The sequence below is a fragment of the Ostrea edulis genome, chromosome 3, assembly GCF_947568905.1.
Source record: "Ostrea edulis chromosome 3, xbOstEdul1.1, whole genome shotgun sequence".
Classification (NCBI taxonomy): Eukaryota; Metazoa; Mollusca; class Bivalvia; order Ostreida; family Ostreidae; genus Ostrea; species Ostrea edulis.
This window is the reverse complement of record NC_079166.1, coordinates 63,135,267-63,160,946: the sequence shown is the minus strand read 5'-3', so window position 1 is coordinate 63,160,946 and position 25,680 is coordinate 63,135,267. Positions and strand designations below refer to the sequence as shown.

General features: G+C 35.8%; 1 protein-coding gene and 1 long non-coding RNA gene across 4 annotated transcripts; both read right to left on the bottom strand.

The window, feature by feature from the left end:
• Nucleotides 1-2,920: 2,920 nt before the first annotated feature.
• LOC125675407 (uncharacterized) lies at nt 2,921-10,973 on the bottom strand. 3 transcript variants are annotated; one of them, XR_008801098.1, is made up of 5 exons: nt 10,841-10,973; nt 7,682-7,737; nt 4,931-4,992; nt 4,587-4,660; nt 2,921-4,392 (listed from the first exon to the last, which is right to left on the bottom strand). It is a non-coding gene; the product is annotated as an uncharacterized LOC125675407 (long non-coding RNA). The 3 variants fall into 3 exon arrangements; XR_008801099.1 differs by lacking the exon at nt 10,841-10,973 and adding an exon at nt 8,941-9,359; XR_007370483.2 differs by lacking the exon at nt 10,841-10,973 and having other exon boundaries at nt 7,682-8,244.
• Nucleotides 10,974-19,103: 8,130 nt separating this feature from the next.
• LOC125675398 (heavy metal-binding protein HIP-like) lies at nt 19,104-20,582 on the bottom strand. Its single transcript, XM_048913033.2, has 3 exons — nt 20,467-20,582; nt 19,708-19,850; nt 19,104-19,552 (listed from the first exon to the last, which is right to left on the bottom strand). Exons 1-3 carry the CDS (start codon nt 20,472-20,474, stop codon nt 19,155-19,157), a joined length of 549 nt encoding a protein of 182 aa, XP_048768990.1. The 5' UTR covers nt 20,475-20,582; the 3' UTR covers nt 19,104-19,154.
• Between the last annotated feature and the right edge of the window lie 5,098 nt (nt 20,583-25,680).

Here is a 25,680-nt window from a genome sequence, read left to right as displayed (position 1 = left end):
GATTGAGTTCACGGGCCTGATTCTAACACTAATTAGGATATGATCCAGTTCACGGGCCTGATTCTAATACTAATTAGGATATGATCCAGTTCACGGGCCTGATTCTAACACTAATTAGGATATGATCCAGCTCACGGGCCTGATTCTAACACTAAATAAAATGTGATTGAGTTCACGGGCCTAACTCTAACGCTAATTAGGATATGATCCAGTTAACGGGCCTGCTTCTAACACTAATTAGGATATGATTCAGTTCACGGGCCTGATTCTAACACTAATCAAAAATGTGATTGAGTTCACGGGCCTGACTCTAATACTAATTAGGATATGATCCAGTTCACGTGCATCTAATCCAATCCTTGTAAACCCTAACCCAGTCCTTGTAGAGCATAGATTAGTCCCTGTAGAGCATAACCTAGTCCCTGTAGAGCATAACCTAGTCCCTGTAGAGCATAACCTAGTCCCTGTAGAGTATAACCTAGTCCCTGTAGAGCATAACCTAGTCCCTGTAGAGCATAACTTAGTCCCTGTAAAGTATAACCTAGTCCCTGTAGAGCATAACCTAGTCCCTGTAGAGCATAACCTAGTCCCTGTAGAGTATAACCTAGTCCCTGTAAAGCATAACCTAGTCCCTGTAGAGCATAACCTAGTCCCCGTAGAGCATAACCTAGTCCCTGTAAAGTATAACCTAGTCCCTGTAAAGTATAACCTAGTCCCTGTAGAGCATAACCTAGTCCCTGTAGAGCATAACCTAGTCCCTGTAGAGCATAACCCAGTCCCTGTAGAGCATAACCTAGTCCCTGTAAAGTATAACCTAGTCCCTGTAGAGCATAACCTAGTCCCCGTAGAGCATAACCTAGTCTCTGTAAAGTATAACCTAGTCCCTGTAAAGTATAACCTAGTCCCTGTAAAGTATAACCTAGTCCCTGTAGAGCATAACCTAGTCCCTGTAGAGCATAACCTAGTCCCTGTAGAGCATAACCTAGTCCCTGTAAAGTATAACCTAGTCCCTGTAGAGCATAACCTAGTCCCCGTAGAGCATAACCTAGTCCCTGTAAAGTATAACCTAGTCCCTGTAAAGTATAACCTAGTCCCTGTAGAGCATAACCTAGTCCCTGTAGAGCATAACCTAGTCCCTGTAAAGTATAACCTAGTCCCTGTAGAGCATAACCTAATCCCTGTAAAGTATAACCTAGTCCCTTTAAAGTATAACCTAGTCCCTGTAAAGTATAACCTAGTCCCTGTAAAGTATAACCTAGTCCCTGTAGAGTATAACCTAGTCCCTGTAAAGTATAACCTAGTCCCTGTAGAATATAACCTAGTCCCTGTAGAGCATAACCTAGTCCCTGTAGAGCATAACCTAGTCCCTGTAAAGTATAACCTAGTCCCTGTAAAGTATAACCTAGTCCCTTTAGAGTATAACCTAGTCCCTGTAAAGTATAACCTAGTCCCTGTAGAGCATAACCTAGTCCCTGTAGAGCATAACCCAGTCCCTGTAGAGCATAACCTAGTCCCTGTAGAGCATAACCTAGTCCCCGTAGAGCATAACCTAGTCTCTGTAAAGTATAACCTAGTCCCTGTAAAGTATAACCTAGTCCCTGTAAAGTATAACCTAGTCCCTGTAGAGCATAACCTAGTCCCTGTAGAGCATAACCTAGTCCCTGTAGAGCATAACCTAGTCCCTGTAAAGTATAACCTAGTCCCTGTAGAGCATAACCTAGTCCCCGTAGAGCATAACCTAGTCCCTGTAAAGTATAACCTAGTCCCTGTAAAGTATAGCCTAGTCCCTGTAGAGCATAACCTAGTCCCTGTAGAGCATAACCTAGTCCCTGTAAAGTATAACCTAGTCCCTGTAGAGCATAACCTAATCCCTGTAAAGTATAACCTAGTCCCTGTAAAGTATAACCTAGTCCCTGTAAAGTATAACCTAGTCCCTGTAAAGTATAACCTAGTCCCTGTAGAGTATAACCTAGTCCCTGTAAAGTATAACCTAGTCCCTGTAGAATATAACCTAGTCCCTGTAGAGCATAACCTAGTCCCTGTAGAGTATAACCTAGTCCCTGTAAAGTATAACCTAGTCCCTTTAGAGTATAACCTAGTCCCTGTAAAGTATAACCTAGTCCCTGTAGAGCATAACCTAGTCCCTGTAGAGCATAACCCAGTCCCTGTAGAGCATAACCTAGTCCCTGTAGAGCATAACCTAGTCCCCGTAGAGTATAACCCAGTCCCTGTAGAGCATAACCTAGTCCCTGTAGAGTATAACCCAGTCCCTGTAGATCCTAACCTAGTCCCTGTAGAGCCTTACACAGTCTTAGCCTATAAAATGCAACTTTGTCTCTGTACAACAGTATCGTACTTCACTGATAATAAATTTTCCATACATGTTTATTATTAGTTTAATCATCAGGCACAATTGAATAGTCTCGTGGGGATTCGGGTTAGAATAGATCCTCAGTACCCCCTTGCTTGTCGTAAGAGGCGATTAAATGGGGCGGTCCTTCGGATGAGACCGCAAAAACAGAGGTCCTGTGTCACAGCAGGTGTGGGACAATAAAGATCCCTCCCTGCTCAATGGCTATAAGCGCCGAGCATAGGCCTAAATTTTACAGCCCTTCACCGGCAGTGGTGACGTCTCAATGTGAGTGAAATATTCTCGAGAGGGACGTTTAACAATATTCAATCAATCAATCAATGACAATTGAATAAATACCCAGTCTCTCTGTGTTATAGACTTTTCCAGTCATCTTGAGCTAAATCAACATTTTTGTGCCAGACCCATTTTTGTGTGCATCATAACTCAGTATCTCCATAAATAGTTGAATCTGCAACTACTACATGTAAGAGCTTGACGTATTTGACAGACATTTTTTTCCACAATTTCCTCTGGTACTTGGTCTTGATTTTAATTAAGAAGAAAAAGTTGAACAGATAACAGTTTTATTATCAAGACCTTAGACATACAATGATTACATTATCACATTGTTGTAACCTTTGACATTGAAATATATTTTCCAGATACATGTACTTATGAAAGAGCTGGCTCGCATTCTACCTCATGCTCCAAGATTGCGTAGCAATAGTAACACATGATGGCTATATTAGACAGATTGATAATGATGGGTAATCAGATCAAACATCCTTAATATAAATCAAATTTACATAATCTGTTAAGAATTGATTATATATTACTGGGTAATTAAGGGGTCTTTCATGAAAAGAAATGAAACATTTTTAAGTTTTCATAAAACATGAAACAACAATTTTATCTTTCTTTCAGTGATTAATTGGTAAACGCATTAAACGTTTCAATGTTCCATGGGAAATACAACATAACTACATGTATTTATTCTATATGTTGAACAAGAGGCCCATGGGCCACATCGCTCACCTGAGCCACCTTGGCTCATATTGAAAGATTTTTCCTGAATAATTGTATGTAAAACTTTGATTCTCTATTGTGGCCCCATACAACCCCTGGAGGCCATGATTTCAATAAACTTGAATCTGTACTATGTCAGGAAGCTTTCATGTACATTTCAGCTCTTCTGGCCCAGTGGTTCTTGATAAAAAAAAAATTAAATGACCCACCCTATTTTTGTGGTCATCTCCCCTTTGAAGAGGGCATGGCCCTTCATTTGAACAAACTCAAAAGTCCTTTACCCAAGGATACTTTTGGCTAAGTTTGGTTATTATTGGCCCATTGCTTCTGGAGAAAATATAAAATGTTTAATCACGGACAGACAATGAACAACAGGCGATCAGAAAAGCTCACTTGAGCTTTCAGCTCAGGTGAGCTAAAAAGTATTTACGTATGGAATAATTTTCTTCATATGTGTCTTTTTTCATCCAATGCTATTTCTCCCCACTTTTAAATTAACGTTCAGATTTAAAATACATCAGAGTTTCCTGTAAATATGCATATCGATATGTGATATATGTCCTTATCAACTACAGAGTTTCATAATACTGCCTTGCCTTGCACGTGAGTTAAAACAGTATACCCTTTACAAGTCGTTGCCTGCAGTATATAATAACCTCTCTATGATAAGAATGAGTTGAATTAAACAATGCTATAATTCTAATATACAAATGATCCATGTGTACATGTATACTCTCCAAAGAAAACAATTTAAACAATGTTAATGTTGCTGAAGAAAATTTACCACAAAGCAAAAGAAATGCAAAAGTTTGGCATCGGATCAAGTGCCTTTGACCTTGTTGACAATATACAATTACAAACAAAAGAAATAATAATAATTTATTCGTTTTGTGAGTGCACACTCAGTGGAGGTGCATCTTCTGTTGGCCTCCTCATATGCCATTCCTGTTTTGGAACAAATGAGAACAACGGCCTCTTTTAACATCACTAGGGGCAGGTAGTGAGCTGCCATTCTGGATAGCAAACAAAAATCTATGAAAATTTAAACTTTAAATATTGTGCAATCATAATAAACTATACTGTCTTTAAAAAATTTAAAGGTTGAAAAAGCATAACATACATAAATATACTATATTAAATTAGTTTTTATTGTTTCAAGGATGATATGTTTAAGTTCTAGATATGAATTACTGGTAAGTAGCCTTACAGTGGATAATTTAGAATTTTTTTTACTGAGGTCTTCATTTTGCAAGCCTTGCAGTGTTCTGTATTTGGTAAAATCTAAAATAGATATTGAAAAAATATTATATTCAAAACATGATAAAATCATGAACTCTTTGGGAATAATTTATGATTCAATTGCAACTACATGTAGGATCGTCTATGAAATAGATATGAATGCCCTTTCTTGCAGAGTGGTGAGAAATCAACACACAGAACAATAGATGGAAGGAAGGACATAATTTAGATAATTATAACAAACATTATACAACCTAGCCATATACATGCTTGGATATGAAAAGTATCAATATTAAATGGGAGTATCTCTACCCATGACGAGCCTTGCTGCACATCATTCTGTCCCTGAGTATATTTAGAACGTGTCCCAGTTCCTAAAAATAAAAGAGTCGGATTAGAAAGCTTTAATATGTTATGTGATGCACTACTTTTGTAAAAATTGAGCAAACATGTTCATTCAACTTCATAAAGATGTGTATTTTGGATCCATACCCAAAATATATATTGACTAATTCCTATCATATCAAAGTAATCAAAATGTGAGCTGCTGATTCTTTAGAAAATTACTTTCTTACCAATATATCAATATACTTTCCCCAAAGCAGTAAAGTTTAATATATTTATTGAACGGATTTTTTTTATAAACTGGTGGTGTCTTTCATGGTCTTCTTCCTCACTGGAAAAATACTGTTGTCTTGTTAATACATGGTTTTGAAGTGGACATTGTTTTCAGAAGTAAGGATGTAGATGTATATCATGTTTTCCCCACAACCCCTGGCCAATTTTTTTTTTTTTTTTTTTTTTTTAGGTTCATACAACATTTATTCACATTATGACAGTCAGGGTTTTAACATCATGCCCTTACAAACCCACCTGACTAGGGGGTACAGGGTATTTTATCTACCATTTACTCACACATCCACTCTAATAGGCATTCATTCAAAGATAGGAAAAAAGGAAGAGAATTAGAAAGGAATGAAATTACTCTGGCTTATCATATGTACACTATACAAAATAATATTAATCTAATAGGTTGTCACAAACTAAAGGTTTTAAATGTATAACAAATGTACTGTTATGACATTGATAATAACTTCCGATGATATACATAGGCTAATTAATATATACAATTACATATTATATACTCTGGATGATCTAAAATCTATAAATCTTTTAATTTATGAAATGTATTCCATTTCTTCTCAAAAACATCTACATAATCATTTTTACATGCTAACTGCCTTTCTACTTTGTACACATTTGTCCAAGTGGTAATAAAGTTATTTAACAAAGGCGGATTGCCTCTACATTTGCAACCATACACAAAGTACTTTAAATAATAATTAATCAAATTGATCATTTCATTTTCTGAGCTACCCAGCAAAAAGGTTTTTTTATCAACAACAATATTTACTGGAAAAAAATCCCTAAACCATGACTGCACATTCTTGCAAAATAAAACAACATTTTCACAGTCATACAAAACATGCTCTATTGATTCCCTTTCTTTTACACAAAACGAACATAAATCGTTGTCTATTTTCTTTATTTTGAACAAAAATAAATTTGTGACTAAAATTTTTTGATTTATACGATATTGTAGCCACTGTAATTTTGTATCCTTTGTAATAGTAAAAACATTTTTATTAATTGTATTCCACTCTTCTTGAGAGATATCAAATTGTATATCCCACTTCTTTTGACCTGTAGGTTTTTCTTCACTGTGATTAAAAATTTGGTACAGTTTTTTCTTGTTTCTTTTAAAATATATGAAAGGGGCTATATGTATGGGAATAGTAGGTTCTTGAACTTTTATAAACTGGTTTATTCCATTATCTCTCATTGCTTTCTTCAATGCTTGTCTTAAACCAAAAAATTCCAAAAAATGAGATTTTACTTTATACATTTCCATGAATTGATTATAATTCATGATATCTCCATTCTCATCTAACATTGAGTTAACTGTATATACATTATTTTCACACCATTCTTTCAGATATAAAGTTTTTCTATTTACCTTTATGTTTTCATTGTACCATAAAACACTATTAACCATACGTTCAGAAGATTTTTTTTTCTCAAAAAGACATATTAACCATTTCCAGGATTTACTTACATCCCTCCAAAACATATTCTTTGATTTTTCATGTTTTTGTAAAGCATACAACGGTCCAAATTTAATAACAATGGATTTGAATAATTAGGAGCTAGGATGAACTAAAAATTGTCTACCACAGCCACATACAAACAAGAGGCCCAAGGGCCACATCGCTCACCTGAGTCACTTTGGCTCATACATATGTATTTAAAGATTTTTCCTATATATTTGTATGCAAAACTTTGATCCCCCATGTGACCCCATCCTACCCCAGGGAGCCATAATTTTCACAAACTGAAATCTGAAATATGTCAGGAAGCTTTCATGTCAATATCAGCTTTTCTGGCTCAGTGGTTCTTGAGAAAAAGATTTTTAAACATTTTCCTTATATATTTGTATGTAAAACTTTGATCCCCTATTGTGGCCCCATCCAACACCCGGGGGCCATGATTTGAACAAACTTGAATCTGCATTATGTCAGAAAGCTTTCATGTAAATATCAGTTTTTCTGGATCAGTGGTTCTTGAGAAGATTTTTAAACATTTTCCTTATATATTTGTATGTAAAACTTTGATCCCCTATTGTGGCCCCATCCAACCCCCAGGGGCCATGATTTTAATAAACTTGAATTTGTACTATGCCAGTAAGCTGTCATGTAAATTTCAGCTTTTCTGGCCGAGTGGCTCTTGATTAGAAGATTTTTGAATGACCCCACTCTATTTTTGCATTTTTGTGATTATCTCCCCTTTGAAAGGGACATGACCCTTCTTTTGAACAAACTTGAAAGCCCTTTACTCAAGGATGCTTTGTGGGAAGTTTGGTTGAAATTGGTCCAGCGGTTCTTGAGAAGAAGTCGAAAATGTAAAACGTTTATGATGCCGACGACGACAGACAACGGGCAAATTTTGATCAGAAAAGCTCACTTGAGCCTTTGGCTCAGGTGAGCTAAAAATATAAATGCTCACCATTTACGAATATCACAGTTTATCATTCCTGTCGGTGCATGGAGTAAACTGCCAATCTGCAAGATATTTAATTATCAAATACTTTTATGCTATTCTCTAAACTGAGCACACTAAAACCTGTAATTCATATAATACAACACAAGAGATGTTTCTAAAACACATATGCCCCCAAGTTGCAAAATTGAAAGGGTTATACCCGTGCCTCATTTAATTGATAGTAGTATCACCAATTCAAAATATTGAGCAGACAATACCTTCCTATGTCAAGAGTGGACTGACCATGTGACCTAAGAATCAATAGGGGTCATCTACTCCTTATATATGCTGTACAAGTGTACCAAGTTTGTTGTCAATCAACCAATTAATTCGTAAAATATAGGAAACATCCCCCTTAATGTATTGAATAGTATGGAGGAGAAAGCATGGGCAGGAAGATAGACATGAACTCTAAGCCATATAGGAGGAGAAGCGTTCACAAACTATTTTATACCCTACACCCCTCAGATCCACTTTAACTTTAAGGATAGCAATTGGATCCTCCTGTCCCTACAACTTGCACATCTACAAATGGCATTGAAGCATTGTACACATTCTCAAGTCGATCAGATAAGCCATATAGGAGAAGTGTTCACAAGGTATTTTAACATCCTCCACCCCTTTTAGATCCACTATATCTTTTAGGAAAAACTTTGGATCCTCCCATTCCGACAATATGCACATCTACAAATGACAATTAAGCATTGTACAAAGTTTCAAGTCTATCCAATAAGCCATATGGGAGGAGAAGAGTTCATAAGCTATTTTACATCTTCCACCCCTCTTAGATCCACTATAACTCTTAGGAAAACAATTGGATCCTCCCGTCCCAACAATATTCACATCTGTAAATGACAATGAAGCATTGTACAAAGTTTCAAGTCTATCTGATAAGCCATATAGGTGGAGAAGCGTTCACAAGATTTTGTGACAGAAGGAAGGACGGACAGAAAGTACAAATACAATATGTCTCCCCCTGGAAGAGGGAAGATATAATTATATGAGTGCATGTTTATATACACACAGCACTAAACATAACTTAAAGTAATTCCACCCTCCTATGATGTCATCAGATTTTGCAAAATCAATGATTTATTTAGATTTATGCATGATAGGAACATAAATTTGTTAGTCTTTTCCGATAGTTATTGTAAAAAAAAAAAAAAAACTGTTAAAACAAGAGGTACTGTGAGCAATGCTCACTAAGAATACCCCCCGCTTACCCCAATCTCCTAAAGGGTGTTGGAAATATATAGGTAAAACTTCAATATTATGATCCAAAAGGTATCTAGGAACACAGCATCTCCATGCGATGAAAAAAGCCGTTAAAGAATTTAAATGGAAACCATATTGCTACTTTGATGTCCAGTGCGCGTGACCTTTGACCTTTTGACCCCAAAATCGATAGGGAACATCTTCATCCCATGGGTAGTTCATATATATGATATGGTGACGGTAGGTGGAAAGGATAATGCTTTAGAGCCCGGAAACCATTGCGTCTACAGACGGACGGACAGACGGACGGACGGACAGACAGACGGACAACCCGATTCCAGTATACCCCCCCCCCCCACAACTTGTTGCGGGGGGTATAATAAACTATTTCAAAAGTCTAAGTTATAGATGAATAATCAATGATACGATTTAAATCAAAATAGATGTGTGCAACATTTCACTATAAAGAGTTGTATGAAAATGTGATTTGTGGAAATAAATAATAATGCTATAATTCTAATTAGAGGCCTGTGATCTTAATCACATCCTAATTAGTGTTAGAGTCAGCCCCCTGAACTGGAGCATATCCTAATTAGTGTTAGAATCAGGCCCGTGAACTCAATCACATTTTACTTAGTGTTAGAATTAGGCCCGTGAACTCAATCAAATTTAATTAGTGTTAGAATCAGGACCGTGAAGTCAATCACATGCTAGTTAGTGTTAGAATCAGGCCCGTGAACTGGATCACATTTTGATTAGTGTTAGAATCAGGCCCGTGAACTGGATCATATCCTAATTAGTATTAGAATCAGGCCCGTGAACTCAATCACATTTAATTAGTGTTAGAATCAGGCCCGTGAACTCAATCACATGCTAGTTAGTGTTAGAATCAGGCCCGTGAACTGGATCACATTTTAATTAGTGTTAGAATCAAGCCCGTGAACTGGATCATATCCTGATTAGTTTTAGAATCAGGCCCGTGAACTCAATCACATTTTACTTAGTGCTAGAATTAGGCCCGTGAACTCAATCACATTTAATTAGTGTTAGAATCAGGCCCGTGAAGTCAACCACGTGCTAGTTAGTGTTAGAATCAGGCCCGTGAACTGGATCACATTTTGATTAGTGTTAGAATCAGGCCCGTGAACTGGATCATATCCTAATTAGTGTTAGAAGCAGGCCTGTGAACTCAATCACATGCTAATTAGTGTTAGAATCAGGCCCGTGAACTCAATCACATGCTAGTTAGTGTTAAAATCAGACCCGTAAACTGGATCACATTTTAATTAGTGTTAGAATCAGGCCCGTGAACTGGATCATATCCTGATTAGTTTTAGAATCAGGCCCGTGAACTCAATCACATTTTCCTTAGTGTTAGAATTAGGCCCGTGAACTCAATCACATTTAATTAGTGTTAGAATCAGGACCGTGAACTGGATCACATTTTAATTAATGTTAGAATCAGGCCCGTGAATTGGATCATATCCTAATTAGTGTTAGAATCAGGCTCGTGAACTCAATCACATGCTAATTAGTGTTAGAATCAGGACCGTGAAGTCAATCACATGCTAATTAGTGTTAGAATCAGGCCCGTAAACTGGATCACATTTTAATTAGTGTTAGAATCAGGCCCGTAAACTGGATCATATCCTGATTAGTGTTAGAATCAGGCCCGTGAACTCAATCACATCCTAATTAATGTTAGAATCAGGCCCGTGAACTGGATCATATCCTAATTAGTGTTAGAGTCAGGCCCGTGAACTCAATCACATCTTATTTAGTGTTAGAGACAGGCCCGTGAAGTGGACCATATCCTAATTAGAAGCCCATGAACTCAATCACATCCTAATTAGAACCCTGTGAACTCAATCAAATCCTTATTAGTGTTGATTCTGTACCTCCACTTACAAAAGATTTTTAATATGCATCTCGGGTACGAGTTAATACTAGGCCTTTAGTAAAAACGAAAGTAAATTGTATGACGTATGCAATTTGTGTGTGTTTGAGTTCACGGAACTTCCGATTGTATCAGTTCACGGGCTTATAGACCATTGGACGGTTGTGAATGAGCAGGTGACATTAGGTCCTAGTTGAGCATGCGTTTTATCCTTCTGCATATGCTCTTCGTTTGGGGGAGGAGGATTGTTTCCTATGAAATCTTGCTGATATATGGAACTCGACACTTATACTGCCCCATCATTGACATACTGACATTGGACATCTACCTGATGAGTGCACAACACCTTTTATCCTCAGATTCAAGGCATAAAATAAAATAAATAGAAAATAAACAATCTTAACCCATCTGTAATGTAACTTGTAGAGATAGGCACATTCAATGCGCTTTGTTTATGAAATACATGGGTATCAACCCCGACACCTATGGAGCGCCAAATTAACATAAATTCAAATAATTGAAGATATCTTCAATTATTTGAAGATATCATCAATTCATTTGATGCGCGCAACAATTGAATTAAAGATCTCTTCAAATAATTAATGATATCTTCAATTCTGAATTATTGCGCGCATTAATTGAATTGATGAGAGCATTAATTCTTCAGCTGATTTGATGCGGGCTTTAATTGTATTAATGATCTCTTCAAATGAATTAATGATATCAACAATTGAATTGATGCGCGCTACAATTCAATTGAAGAGAGCAATAATTGATATAATGCGCGCATTAAATCTATTGATGAGAGCAATAATTGAATCGACGCGCGCATTAATTCATTTGATGAGAGCAATAATTGATTTAATGCGCGCATTAATTCAATTATTGCTCTCTTCAATTGAATTAATGATATCTTTAATTCATTTGAAGAGAGCAATAATTCTTTTAGAGAGAGCAACTATATAATTAAAGATATCTTCAATTCAACATATCCACAATTGAATTAATGATATCTTTAATTGAATTGTTGATCTCTTTAAAAGAATTGATGCGCGCATTAATTCCTTATACAAAAGCATTGTAAATGATTTAAAGATATCTTCAATTGAATTAAAGAGATCATCAAATTATTTATACCGAACTCTAAATTAATTATTGCCAGCAATATTTCTACTAAATTGATGCTCTCATCAAATGAATTGAAGAGAGCAATAATTGAATTAATGCGCGCATCAAATCTATTATTGCTCTCATTAATTGAATTAATGCGAGCATCAATTGAGTTGAAGAGAGCAATAATTGAATTAATGCGCGCATTAAATCAATTATTGCTCTCATTAATTCAATTGATGCGCGCATTAACTCAATTGATGAGAGCAATAATTGAATTGAAACGCGCATCAATTCATTTGATGAGAGCAATAATTGATTTAATGCGCGCATTAATTCAATTAAAGAGAGCAATAATTGAATTGATGATATCTTCAAATAATTGAAGATATCTTCAATTATTTGAGTTTATGTTAATTTGGCGCTCCATAGACACCACCCTCGTGTGCGCCTATAAACACAAGGCATGTTTTATGCATAATCCGTTTTTATTTCCAAGTAATGCCTATATTTTCAATAGGCATTATTTGAAAATTTACCTAAATACGTATTGGGCATGTCTCTAGCTCATCGTTTACGCTTTTACCAAGGTACACTCTGCAAAACATGCCACTCAACAACAACGCTTGTACACTGGCGGTTATTACACGTAAATCGTCAAACACGAAGCGAAGAACTCTCTGCAACTCCACTGATGCCTCAATTTCCAAGTTTATCTCTTTAAACTTTCCATAAAACATATTGGTAACAATATATCTACATGTATGTCCAATCTGAGAAGTCGATGTACCCGAAAGTTAACAATCTTGCTAAATATCGGTAATCACATGACGAGACTTATAGACCCTATTAAGATTGAACCATGTTTTAGGTCACCTGAGTGACCTATTGCAATTAGCTGTCGTCCATCGTAGTATGTCGTTCGTCGTGTGTTAACAATTGAACATTTTTAATTTCTTCTTGATATTTGGTATGAAGCATCTTTAGGGCAAGGGAACCTAACATGTAAATGTTAGAACTCCTGAACCCTTGGGGTCTTAGGGGTGGGGCAACAAATTTTAAACATTGGCCGATCTTCAAACATTTTCTCTACACCTGCATATCTTTAAAGACCCAACAAAAACACCGTACAGTTTTTTCACGGATCACTGGATGTGGGTGGAGCTCATCTAGGGTCATTGCTATTTACCTGGAATTTACCTGGCCGAGACATTAGGGTGTAGTGTACAGTTTTGATATACACAGGACCTGTCTCAGGGACCTCTGCAGAGTTTCTGTGGTCATAGTGTTTGAATAATGATTGTATTCCTAAGGGTAGCTGACATTCTTCACCCACACACCCACACCTCTATCTCTCTCTCTCTCTCTCTCTCTCTCTCTCTCTCTCTCTCTCTCTCTCTCTCTCTCATTGACTCAATTAATAATTTCTGTTATAAATATAGAGGTATCATAAATTGATAACATAAATTATTTCAATAAGTTACAAGTTTTATAAATTAATGTGCAAATTATTGTTTGATTTCTGGCTGTGTAATGTATAATACATGTATATAGAGGGGGAAATATTGAAATTATATTGAAATTGCATTTTTAAGCGCTAAGTGTAGCTTAAGCGCTTATTGCCGCCAGTTGGATTTTGCTTTCGTCATCATGTTTCCGGTTTCTCGTCACCTATAGGCGAATTTATACATCGCTGTAGTCAACAAGTCGTGTTTAAAGTAGTCGTAATTTTGCAACCGATCTAACACGGGGGATAACATTCATATCTGCAGTTGCATTTTTTCCCCGGAAATACAGTTCGTTGAACAGTGAATAAAATATGTATAAAAAGGGTGATATTTTTGTCCTCATTCTTGGGGAAAGTGAGACACAGATGCAGGTCATTCTTTAGTTAAAATTCCCATTTGAATCTGCGTCTGTAATAATTAAAGTGATTCAAAATCTAAAATTGAATAAGAATATGTATATGAAACCGTTTTAGCTAGGGTGCCTTTGCATTGTTACCTTCGCATGGCGCTTAGAGGCCAGGAAAATCAATTTGCATGGTGCAATCTATAATTAGAAGCCACGTCATTAAGCTATACACGAATCAGGAGGGTTTTCCACTTGTGTTTTGGCTGCTGTTCCGACTCAGTAAAATTTTTGTCCGACGCAGCAAAAATGTGTGCAACACAGTAAAAAATTAACTGATCCGCGTCCATTGTGAACGAGAAAGAATTTGTGCACGATTGTGCTTTGACAGCGAAGGACATAGATCGGTGTCTCAGAAGGATGATATTGCATAACTGCTTACACCTTCCCCGATCATATATGTAAGTCGGTCATGCAGAAATTTAGAGGATGCAACGGTGTAACTTAAGCTTACTTTATTATTTCTAAACGACCAAGATATTCTTCAGAATCATCGTCAACACAATCAAATTTGATTTCTTGATTTAGTTTCAAAAATGAGACTAAAAATAATAGTCTTGGGGCAAGGAAAAGATAAAAGGTACAACATTATATTATATTATATTATGGAAGACAATACCCCGGTTTCAAGTATTCAAAACACCGCGTGGAATTTTACGAGGGTTGTATACTGAAATACATATGTTTAGAACAAGTGTTAGATAAACATTGCCACTGTGTCAAGCATGAATGTGAAATGGTTTGCAGTCCACAGCACGCTACATACAACGAAAAGTAATCGTTTTTTCAATTTCTTTGTACTTCAAACAAACAATTGACAATGACATACATATGCTACATGTATTTCCGAACGTACAAATGATGAAGAAGGGGGAGGGGCATGGATGTACTGTCTTTGTTCCCTGTCCCCACATTTTGTTTTCGCTGAACGATCTTTTCATATTAAAAAAATGCATTTGGTTTTTTGGTGAGATGTCCTCTTCATAATTTCTAACAGTGGTTTGAACAATACCGTTTGAAAATTACTTTTGCAACTTTTCAGTGCCTAGTTTGGGATTCTCATTTAGCTACATTTACATGTTGTAAATCTTGCATATTTATTACGAGTCACTTCTGTCACGTTGTTTGTTTGTTTTTTTTCCATATTAGAACTCCTACACAAGCTTCGAATCTTATGGTTTTTTGCTAAGGTTATCAGCATTCTCATATAAAGAACTGTTTTATAAAATTAAAACAATAGCAATGTGTATTATGTCTCATTCAGACAAACGGATGAGTCTCCTTTACAATATGAATATGAGCTTTTACACAAGAAGTGTAATACACACAAGTTGATGAGTACAGCGTATAATGTACCTGTGTACATACTCTTGGGTTGTTGTTTTTTTTTTTTTTAGATTTACGTATAACAAACAATCACTACAATTGCTAAATGTAAATACATGCTTATATGTTAGTCTAATTCATCATCATATTTGAATTAGTATATCCTCTTGCACTAACTTTCATGTTAAAAATGAGCTATCTCCACTCTTGTTGATGACGCAGTATTCAGTTTCAAAGTAATATTGCACATGTATGATGAACATCTTTTCTAAATAACTTCCTAAATTTTGTTTTCAGTTATACATGTATTTATAGGACTTATTTGGATTCAGATTCTCTCCAACCTGATTTTGAATTGAAAATAACTTCATTATTGATTACAAAAAATAATTCCACTTTCATGGTTTGATTGCTATTTACAGATAATTATGCACTGGATTCTATAGTACAAGTCATACAGATGCATGTTTATGTGTGTATTTAAATGATTTGTGGTAAGGTAATGAAATGGATGTAAAGCGTTTCATAATCCTGCATTATTGGTGTGTTAGTGTATGTGGTTATGTGTATTTTTTTTTGTCCAGTTTGTTTGTTCCTTTCTATTATAAGTGACTTACATATATGTATCAAACTATTGATTTGTTTCATTTCAGTTGTATTCTAAAAATATTTCATACACGATCTAACTGGAACACAACAGTAAGTTAGTTGAGTAATAACAATTGAACACTTTATACCGAAAACTACCACTACAACTCTTTTCACATTTTCTACCAAAAATGTTCTTCTCTATAACATCACATCTGTAAGAGAAAAAAATGCATAGTCATGTAGAGCATTTAATGATCCAGGGACTGGAGCAGAGCGGATCAGAAACCCTTGCCTTGGGAAGATGGGTGGGAGCTAAACAGGGTATAAAGTGTTCATTTGTCAAATATTTGAATAACATAGCCTTAAATGCTATTGATTGATTGTATCTTGTTTAACGTTCTTCTCAATAATTTTTAATTCATATGGAGACGTCACCAAGACCGGTGAAGGGCTTCAAATTTAAGCCTATGCTCGGCGCTTACGGCCATTGAGCAGTGAGGGTTCTTTAGCGTGCCACACTTACTGTGACACGGGACATCCGTTTTAAAGGCCATCTCCGAGGACCCGTGACATTCACACCTGATGCCGAGAGTTTGGTGATGGAACTGCCACTACCTGTTTAACGAACTAGGTCTGTCGCGGCCGGGATTCGAACCCCGACCGCCCGCATACAGAGCGAACACTTTACCTCTGGACCACCGCAGCGGTGGTAATGCTATTGATTCTAAATTCTGATTATAGATATTTAATAAGAACAGGTGTCCTTTACCAAAATTGTAAATTTCATGATCCAAGGACAGGGTTTTAGTTTAGTGTGGGATCAAAATTATCATAGTGACCATTGTTTTAACAACATCATATAAAATTTATATTTGTTATTTTCTTACAGAAAATGTACTACTTAGTTATGCGAAAATTAAAAATAATGCATAAACCTTTTTTTTAATGTTGTTCCTGCTCATTAACATTACATACAGAATTCATGAAGTCAGCTTAGCGATTTTCAGTACTTTCAGTACTTTGATTCAGGGGTCTTTTTAAAAAGAATTACGAGAAAATAGCAGTTGTGGACAGGTCAATGCTATCAAAACTCGGGTATACTGGGCTTCCTCAAGATCTAAAGAATGCCTGTAGGTACTGGCTGTTATTGTTACCAAAACACCTCTCTGGGGTAGCTGCAGATCACAGTGACTGCAGATGTCCCTCCACCTGAGATCTATTGTTAAATGTTTGATTGACAGGCAGCTTACATTTTGAAGGTATTAACTTAAAATTGGGTCTTTAAAACAAACTAAATGCAAAGTGATTTAAAGCATGAAGACCTCTACAAAATTGTAACGTTCAGGATGCCTGTGGTAGAGGTCACTCCAGGATTGGGCCAAACTTGGTATATATGGTGTATATGTGCAAAAAATATAACGATATCTGCTTTAATGCTGATACTAAATTAAAACTAAATAAATATTTAGAAGAACTAGGTAGTCCTTTGCCGAAATTGCAAATCTCATGATCCTGGGGGGTAAGGGTTTGGTTTAAGTGTGATGCTAAAATTATCGATAATGATTTGAAGGACATCTTTAAGTTTGCTGATACCGTGTAGAGTCTAAATACATATTTAGGAATAGCAGAAAAGGATATACAAAATATGGTTAATTTCGCAACCCCAGGATTTTGACAACCCTGTTTGTCATAAATTTCAGTTGTTAGATTTCCGTTAAATTACAGTAAAATATCCAAATATGAAACAGATGTGGAAGACTTAGTTGTACCTTTTATTTCAAGTTCACTAGGATAGATCGAATTCACATATAAAAGCAAATGAATTTTTATATGGATAAAAGAAATTCTGCCTGCTCAGAATGCAATAACAGATCAACTAATGAAGAAGCACAGTTCTAGAGGAAATACAACACACTGTTGGAGAAATTCCATTATCACCTGCATATGGTATTAATATCTCCCAACTGATTCGATACGCAAGAACTTGTTCTGACAAAGTTGATGGTGCGGGGGTTTCAACAGTCTCGTTTAAAGTCAGCATTTCACAAATTCTATGGTCATTATAACAATCTAGTTTGTCAATACAACCTATCATTGCGTCAAATGCTGTCTGACTTGTTTCATGCCATTTGTGGCCGTTCTTTACACACTGATTTGACTACGGATCACTCCATTTAATTCAACGAGATATAGAGTTTATGACCGGGTATTAACGGTTCACAGGGGATGCTTACTCCTCCTAGGCATCTGATCTCATCTCTGGTATATCCAAGGGTCCGTGTTTGCCCATCTCAGTAATTACTTTTCAAAAGTACCAAAGGACAATCACCGGTTTTTCATGATGTTAGAACACTGCCATAAAAATAACTCTTTAGTTATAGATATTCCAAAACATTCTCACGAAAAAACACTTTCTGCCAATCGGACGCCATCTTGATATTTTCCTAATTTTTATTTAACGCAAAAGAACGCATGCGTAAATTGATAATATATGTACTTCGGGGTATTTTGCTAAATGCTAGTGCATTAAAATTGAGAACATTTTAGAATCTTTGATCTCAATTTCTTGAAATAGTTACCTTTTCTGTGTTTGTTTTGCTGCACTTTCTGACGTTAGACGCTTGCCGTTCATACAAAATTACTACCAAGCGTCACATCTATGTACTTTATCCAAATGATATGTCCATCAGAATTAAGGTATGTCCCATATTAAGGATCATAACCGTCCCCCTTGCACGCAAAAGATTGCTTCTTTGATTTTCGAAAAAGGGTGGCCTAACAGAGAGCCGTTAGGGGAACTCCAAAACTCTTCAAAACCGAACATATTTCATAGAGATAACGTCCGTAAAATGGCTGAAATATTGTAAAATGGCATCAAACGCCAGACCTAACCATGAGATACCACCAATATATCTTTCACATTTCATTTATATTCAGAAATTGGACTTTTCCTGTTTGCCAGTATAACTATGGACTTAAGGTAGTACTCTACATCGTCATAATGGCTAACTTCCTTTAAAAACATGGATGAAAAAATCTATATCAGCAATATTTGACTTTTCTTTTTCAATTTAAATACGTAGCCGAGTAGCTCAGTAGGTTAGAATACCGACTGCTGAACTGTAGGAAGCAGGTTCAAGTCCAGCAGGGGTTTTAAATTTTTTTCAGATTACCTTATACTAAAACTGTATTTTTTGACAAAATAAAGTAAATTTGAAAATTTTCAACTTCAAAATATCAAAACATCTACATCAAATTTCTCTGGTGTAGCATACTAAAGAAATGTAAACCGTGCCATTTTAGCTGTAATACCAATTGATCAAACGAACAAAAAGCGATGTATTTATACGTGACTCGCATACATTTATTGTCAATTGAACAGGATGACTACAATTTAAAGCCAGAAAAATATGACCAAGCATAGCCATGTATGTATTGTCCGAGATTGCTGTGTGCCCTGATCCACACCTGTTCTCTTTTCTTCAGTTTGATGTTAACCGTGGACGAGCTTGCCAGAAACGAACCACTCTTCGCAATATTTCCATCGGCGTAGTTATAAGCAATGATATTACCATTTTTAACAATCTCTGTATGAAACACTTTTCCCGACTTAACCAGAACATTCCAGCTAAAGGAGTACACACCATCCTCCGGAGCAGTGAATTTTCCTGTTTTGACGTCATATCCTGATCCTTCATTTAGCTTCACTGTGTCAAATTTAACCGTCTTATAAGTTCCAAGGTCCGATATGTAATTCTGAAGCACGGCTTGGAATGCGACAACACCTACAACCGAGTACACAGTACGTCAAAGACAATATTATACGCTATTATAACTCATACTTGTCTTTCACAAATCATATTCCTTAATGTTAAAATGTTATCTACAGAATGAAGTACACATGTATCAAATAAAAATAAACCTATTTGAATTCGCTCACCTTTGTTTGCACAAGATTTCTCTTCGTACCCCAGCCCATTGCATATCGTGTGATAGTTTTTGTATTTGGTCACGATCTGTTGTGGTGTGTCGGATAGTGTAGCAGTGAACTGCACGGCGACAAACAGGGATAATAGAAAAAACCTGTAATAAATGAATAGAATGGTCAGACAAAAGCCTGCAACAAATGAATAGAATGGTCAGAGAAAAGCCTGCAACAAATGAATAGAATGGTCAGAGAAAAGCCTGCAACAAATGAATAGAATGGTCAGAGAAAAGCCTGCAACAAATGAATAGGGTGATCAGATAGATAGTGATACAATGTAAGAGAAAAAGTCCTCAATAAATCAACAGGGTGGTCAAATAGTGACAATAGGAAAAACCTGCAATAAAGACAGGGTGGTCACACAATATGGTAATCACTTCAGTTTATGATATCCAACAACTAGAACAGCGAGATTTTAACGTCAATTTATCATTTTAAGACCGTCACGTAAAATTCATTTTCTAAGAATGTAATTTCCTAATTCATTTGATCATGGTGAAAATATTGAGACACGACAGAAGTTCGAGTACTGCATAGAAATGGATTTTTGTTACTAACACGGGCGACATTTTTTCATCAGTAACATGTTTTGCAGTTGAGTTGCTTCAAGAAATTGGTGAGATTGAATGAATTGATTATATACGACTATATTGGCGGTCTGAATATCAAAAGCTATGCAAAGAGAGGATTGAGTATAACGCTATTACAACATACCTGTACATATTCGATCGTACTGAAATTATCTCAACAAATAGCCATGGAGAGAACTGGTCAATATTTCCTACCTGAACGACGAAAAAGCTAGGTCTTATATATACATTGTGTATTGCATTAAAAAGACATATGATACGTGATTTTCGTGATGAACACTAAACGTAAAGATAATCGATATAAGCACATACTTATTTAAAACGCGGATGTTATTTTTTTTAATTTTTTTTTTTTAATAATACTAGACATTAAACTGTACATGCACGGGTGGATAAACGATAACTAGCAACATTTAGACATATGTTGAAGCCTTTATAAAATAAAAATAAAAAGTACATGCATTGTCATAAATTACATGGAGTTTTGTTCTGTTGGTACAATAGTGGATGTATACTGAATAATGCCTAAATATAATGACTCCATAGAAATGAAAGTTTTGAAATCTTATTAAGCTATCCTTTGATATTAAGACCATTTTTTTATTCTTCAGAAGTGTCTGACTTGTGTATTTGACTGTTGATTGATTTTTAGCAGTATTTCATTCATGGATATAGTAAATAAATTAACCTAAATAGGATTGGACAGCAGATGTATTGCCGATATACGCCCTCTCCATTGGTCACGGGTCAGTTATAACAGGGTATAATTAATATTGTACATGGAAATATCAACAAGTAGCCAAATGAATGCAAACAAGATACATATATAAAAACGAGAAAGGTAGGGCACGGTTGGGTGTCGGTTCGGATAAGAATAAAACAAATGTACACAATAATATGTTTAGCTATACAGTATAGTAATAAGTAAGTAGATGTGTAAATACATTTTGAACAACTGTAATATGTTGACGGTACTACCGTTTAGGCGAGCGCAGCTACATGTATGCAAAGGCACCTGAAGTGTGCATAGCTTATACATGTATATAGATCTTATGTACATGTACATACCCCCCTTCTAGAATGAAATAATTTTTATATAGAACCGCGATAATTTATCCAAAATATGTTATTTCCCCACCGATCACCCTCATAAGTCGTTCTGAATAGTCAGTTTCTACTTTCTTGTTTATATTGGTATCTCACAAAGTGGGCATCTCAAATTCTTACAGACGGTAGAAAGGGGGAGGGGGTATGTACATAAGATATATACAAGCTATCCGCACTTCAGGTGCCTCTGCATGTATGTACACATTTTGTAATGTTCATGCTTTGGTCAGGTTCAATTTAAACAATATATATTTGCCAAATGCTTAGTACATGAATGAAATTAGGCAGCAGAAACAGCCCATTTTAGTTTTCACCCAAAGTTTTATATTAATCATTAAAACATAAAACATACATATGAATGTGATTGAAATATTTTCATACTATAAACATTTTATTTCTGTTCCCTTCACTGTGACTTGCTTAATCTTTGACGCGCGAAATGTTCTGAACTGTATGCTGTCGACTTTACTTATTTCTACTCTCAATCTTTCCAAGTCACTAATTGTGTGATAAAAATGCCCAAGTCTTGTTGCAAACCTTTCAAGTTTGAAAAACTGTGAGAATAACACTGCATTTGAACATTTTGAACACATTTCAATATAATAATAATTTTAAATAAATCGATTAATTCAACACTATTGTACATGCATGCGCGGACACACACACCCCTTCCCCCGTCTATTTTTTAAAATGAAATTCATATAACAATGCCCTTGTAGCAATGACATGTTTCAGAAGAGAAAATTAAAACAATATCTATAATTTTGTATATAACCCTAGTTGTAACACAATGATGAAATATTTGAGCCCCCATACACTGTTCAACAAGGATACATTAAGATTTACTCACAAAACTAGAATTAATCAATTTTTCAGTCGTAAATAGCAAATGGATTGGTTGGTTACCATGTGGGTCAATCGTGGTTTGCATCACTGGACGTGCCAAGGAAACAGATTTAAGCAGTTATTTTTAGACGCGGAAAAATCAGATTTAAAAAAAATGTTTTGATCCGGCCGAATTCCATCAATTTTTTTTTTGTATCTTTTTTTTTTTTTTTTGTATCTTTTTAAAAAAAAATTTGCTTAAATTACTTGCTGTAAGGTAATTTAAAATGGAATCACCTGGTTGAAAACCTGACTGGTGTTTTGATATTAATTCATTATAATTATAAATAAAATTATACAGATGTTTGAATATAATCTTTTCCATGAATTACCAATCAGCCACGGTAGTTCAGTGGTCGAGCGTTCGCTTCGTGACCGGGAAGTCGTGAGTTAGAGTTCCGCTCGTGCCATGGTCGCGTCCAATACAAGACAATGAAATAAGTAGTGCTTTCTCCTTCGCCTGGCATTTAGAATAGTGGGTACTACAAAAGTGGACTATAAAAATGTTCTGTGGACGGTCTTATTGTAATAACGAGGCATTTAACATTTGTTCTGAAATTTGTGTTTTTTCAAAAATTTAATTGTGGAGTTTATATGTGAAGTATTTGTTTAAAAGTTTTTGAATCAGGACTACATGCATTTTGCAGCATATTGATGTTAAAATCACCTGTCAAGAACAATGGTAAATTGGCATCAATATCTTTTTTTCTAGATTAGCAGAAAGTCCCATATGGTGTTTATGCCTCTAAACTGATTCAATGAGCAAGAACTTCTGCATATGATCAGTTTTTAAATCGAGGTAGACTATTATTATTATTATTTTATTCATTTATAAAGCGCAAAATTACAAATAGTTTCTATGCACTATACAATGTTTGTGCTAATAATCATCGATAATATACTAATAAAAGACCTGCAAGGAGCTATAAAAGAAATGATAAAACAATAGAAAGAATTTAAATAAAACATGGTAGTAAAATGACGAAGTGGTTGACTTTGAGTTGACAAGATACAATTGGTATACAGGTATTCGTATGCTGGATCAAAATTCAGTTTGCAAGAGCTTACACATGGAATCCTTGATGTTACACTGAATTTTACATTCACATGCCATATTCACGTTTGAACAAGAGTGTTCTTAGGTTCTTGCGGAATGCTCCATGTTCTTCAAGCTCTCGAAGTTCCAGTGGCAGTTTATTCCACAATTGTGCACCTAGTGTTTTTATGGCTCTTGCACCATATTTGTTTGATGATTTCTTCACTACCAGTTTCCATTGGTTGGATGATGATATCAAGGTCTTATGTGGCTGGTAAACAGGACATAGCTCTCTCATGTATGCTGGTGCTGAGAAAGAGTGTAGTGACTTATGCATGGATGTCAGCTCTTTAAAAACAACACGTTGCTTTACAGGTAGCCAGTGTAGTTGAAGTACTGGCGAAATATGTTGTCTGTAGCATGTTCTTGTAAGACAACGTGCAGCGTTGTTCTGAGCCACTTGTAGTGGGTGCATGGGGCGATCGGTCATGCCAAGCAGGTGGGCATTGTGATAGTCAAGGTGGGATATGACTGTTGCATTGATGACCTTCACACACGCTTCCTGGGTGAGATGGTGTTTCACCTTGGATATTCTGATGTTGAAGTACTTCTTTACCATGGAGCTGACTTGTATTTCCATTGATAATGTGGCGTCCAGGGCAACACCGAGGTTTTTAACAGTAGATTTAGGTGTCAATATTGCTTCACCAATCTTCAGACGGATATCCTTCACAAAGCACTGGTTGTGGGCACTAGCAACCACCATTATCTAAAGACTACTGACAAAGAAATCAATCTTGCAGGGGTTTTGAAGTTTCATTTAAAATAAGGATTTCGCAATTCTTATTGTCGTTATAACGATCTGGTTTGCCATAAAACCTGGCAAATGCTGTCGGACGTGTTTCATATCTATTGTTAGGCCGTTCTTTACACACTGATTTTGACAACGGATAATTCCGTTTACCTGATCAAGACATAGTTTTATGACGTGCGTGACCTATCGACAAGAGATGCTTACTCCTCCTAAGCACCTAATCCCACCTCTGGTGTATATCAAGCACTTTGTGTATGCCCTACCCTTAATTTTATATTCCTTATAGGAGTTGTGAAATTCACTGCTCGTTATCTTCACCTTTTCATTAGTAGCTATAGCTTTCGGAAACTTCATACAGAGGTCATGAATATGTAATGCTGTATTGTATGATCGAAAGGCATGCATCCTTATATGTAGAGTGTATTTGTTGCGTCGATATCAGACAAATCTATACTTATTCATGGATAAATTTGCCAACAAACTCCGGAATGATTTGAGCGAACAATTCTCAACGGGACATAAAACAAACACTTAAACGTCTGCTCTAGGACACAGTAACTGCATATCTTATTAATTTGTTTCATCTATGATGTGATGTCCGGGAGCTATACCCTTATATGTAGATGAATAACCACACCTCTTGCTTCAGGTCGGTTTCATCCTTCTAGTCTGTAACTCATAGTCAGCCTTGCTTCAATCACATCACTGGAAACCCCGGTCTGCCTTGCTTCCATTACATCACTGGAAACCCCAGTCTGCCTTGCTTCCATTGCATGTACATCATTGGAAACCCAGTTGGTCTCATTTCTTCTTTATTAAATCTTCAGAAACTCATATTTTGAAGAGAAAGAATTCCATGTGGTACCTTTTCAATGGATGCAGAGGGGCCCCGAGAAACTCTTGATTTTTTTTCTTTCTTACATTCAAATCATTCACCAGTAATAGTTGGCCACCACTGATATTTTTACATTGTACATTTTTGCCGTAATGACTCGACTTTCCCTTCAATTCTACAGAATCAAAAAAATATTTTTTGATATCTCTTTTAATAAAAATATTATTATGCATAGTAACTCTCAACATGTGTGTACATTTACATGTATCAACATGTGATGATTTATTTTCAGTGCACTTGCAACACATGGTTTCTGTTAAGAAAAATATACATCGCACAATTATTACAACAAAAAAGAGATGTAAAAAGTTTGACTTAACCACAAACTTTGATGCGAATGTAAGGTTTTACTGTCAAACAGATTAGCTAAGATCTCTACTTTGTTGATTTCAAACAAAAATGCAACACAAACCTATAATGTGACGAACGATTCCATCAATTCACCAAAAAATCAGTAATGTTAATCTAAATATTCTCAAAACTAAGACGAGTTTACTTAAAACAAGCAGCACACAATAATACTGGTTTACCTCTTCAGTTGAATATGTTATGTATATACATGTGTAGGTATGTTTACTTCTAACATTCCAAACAAACCGAA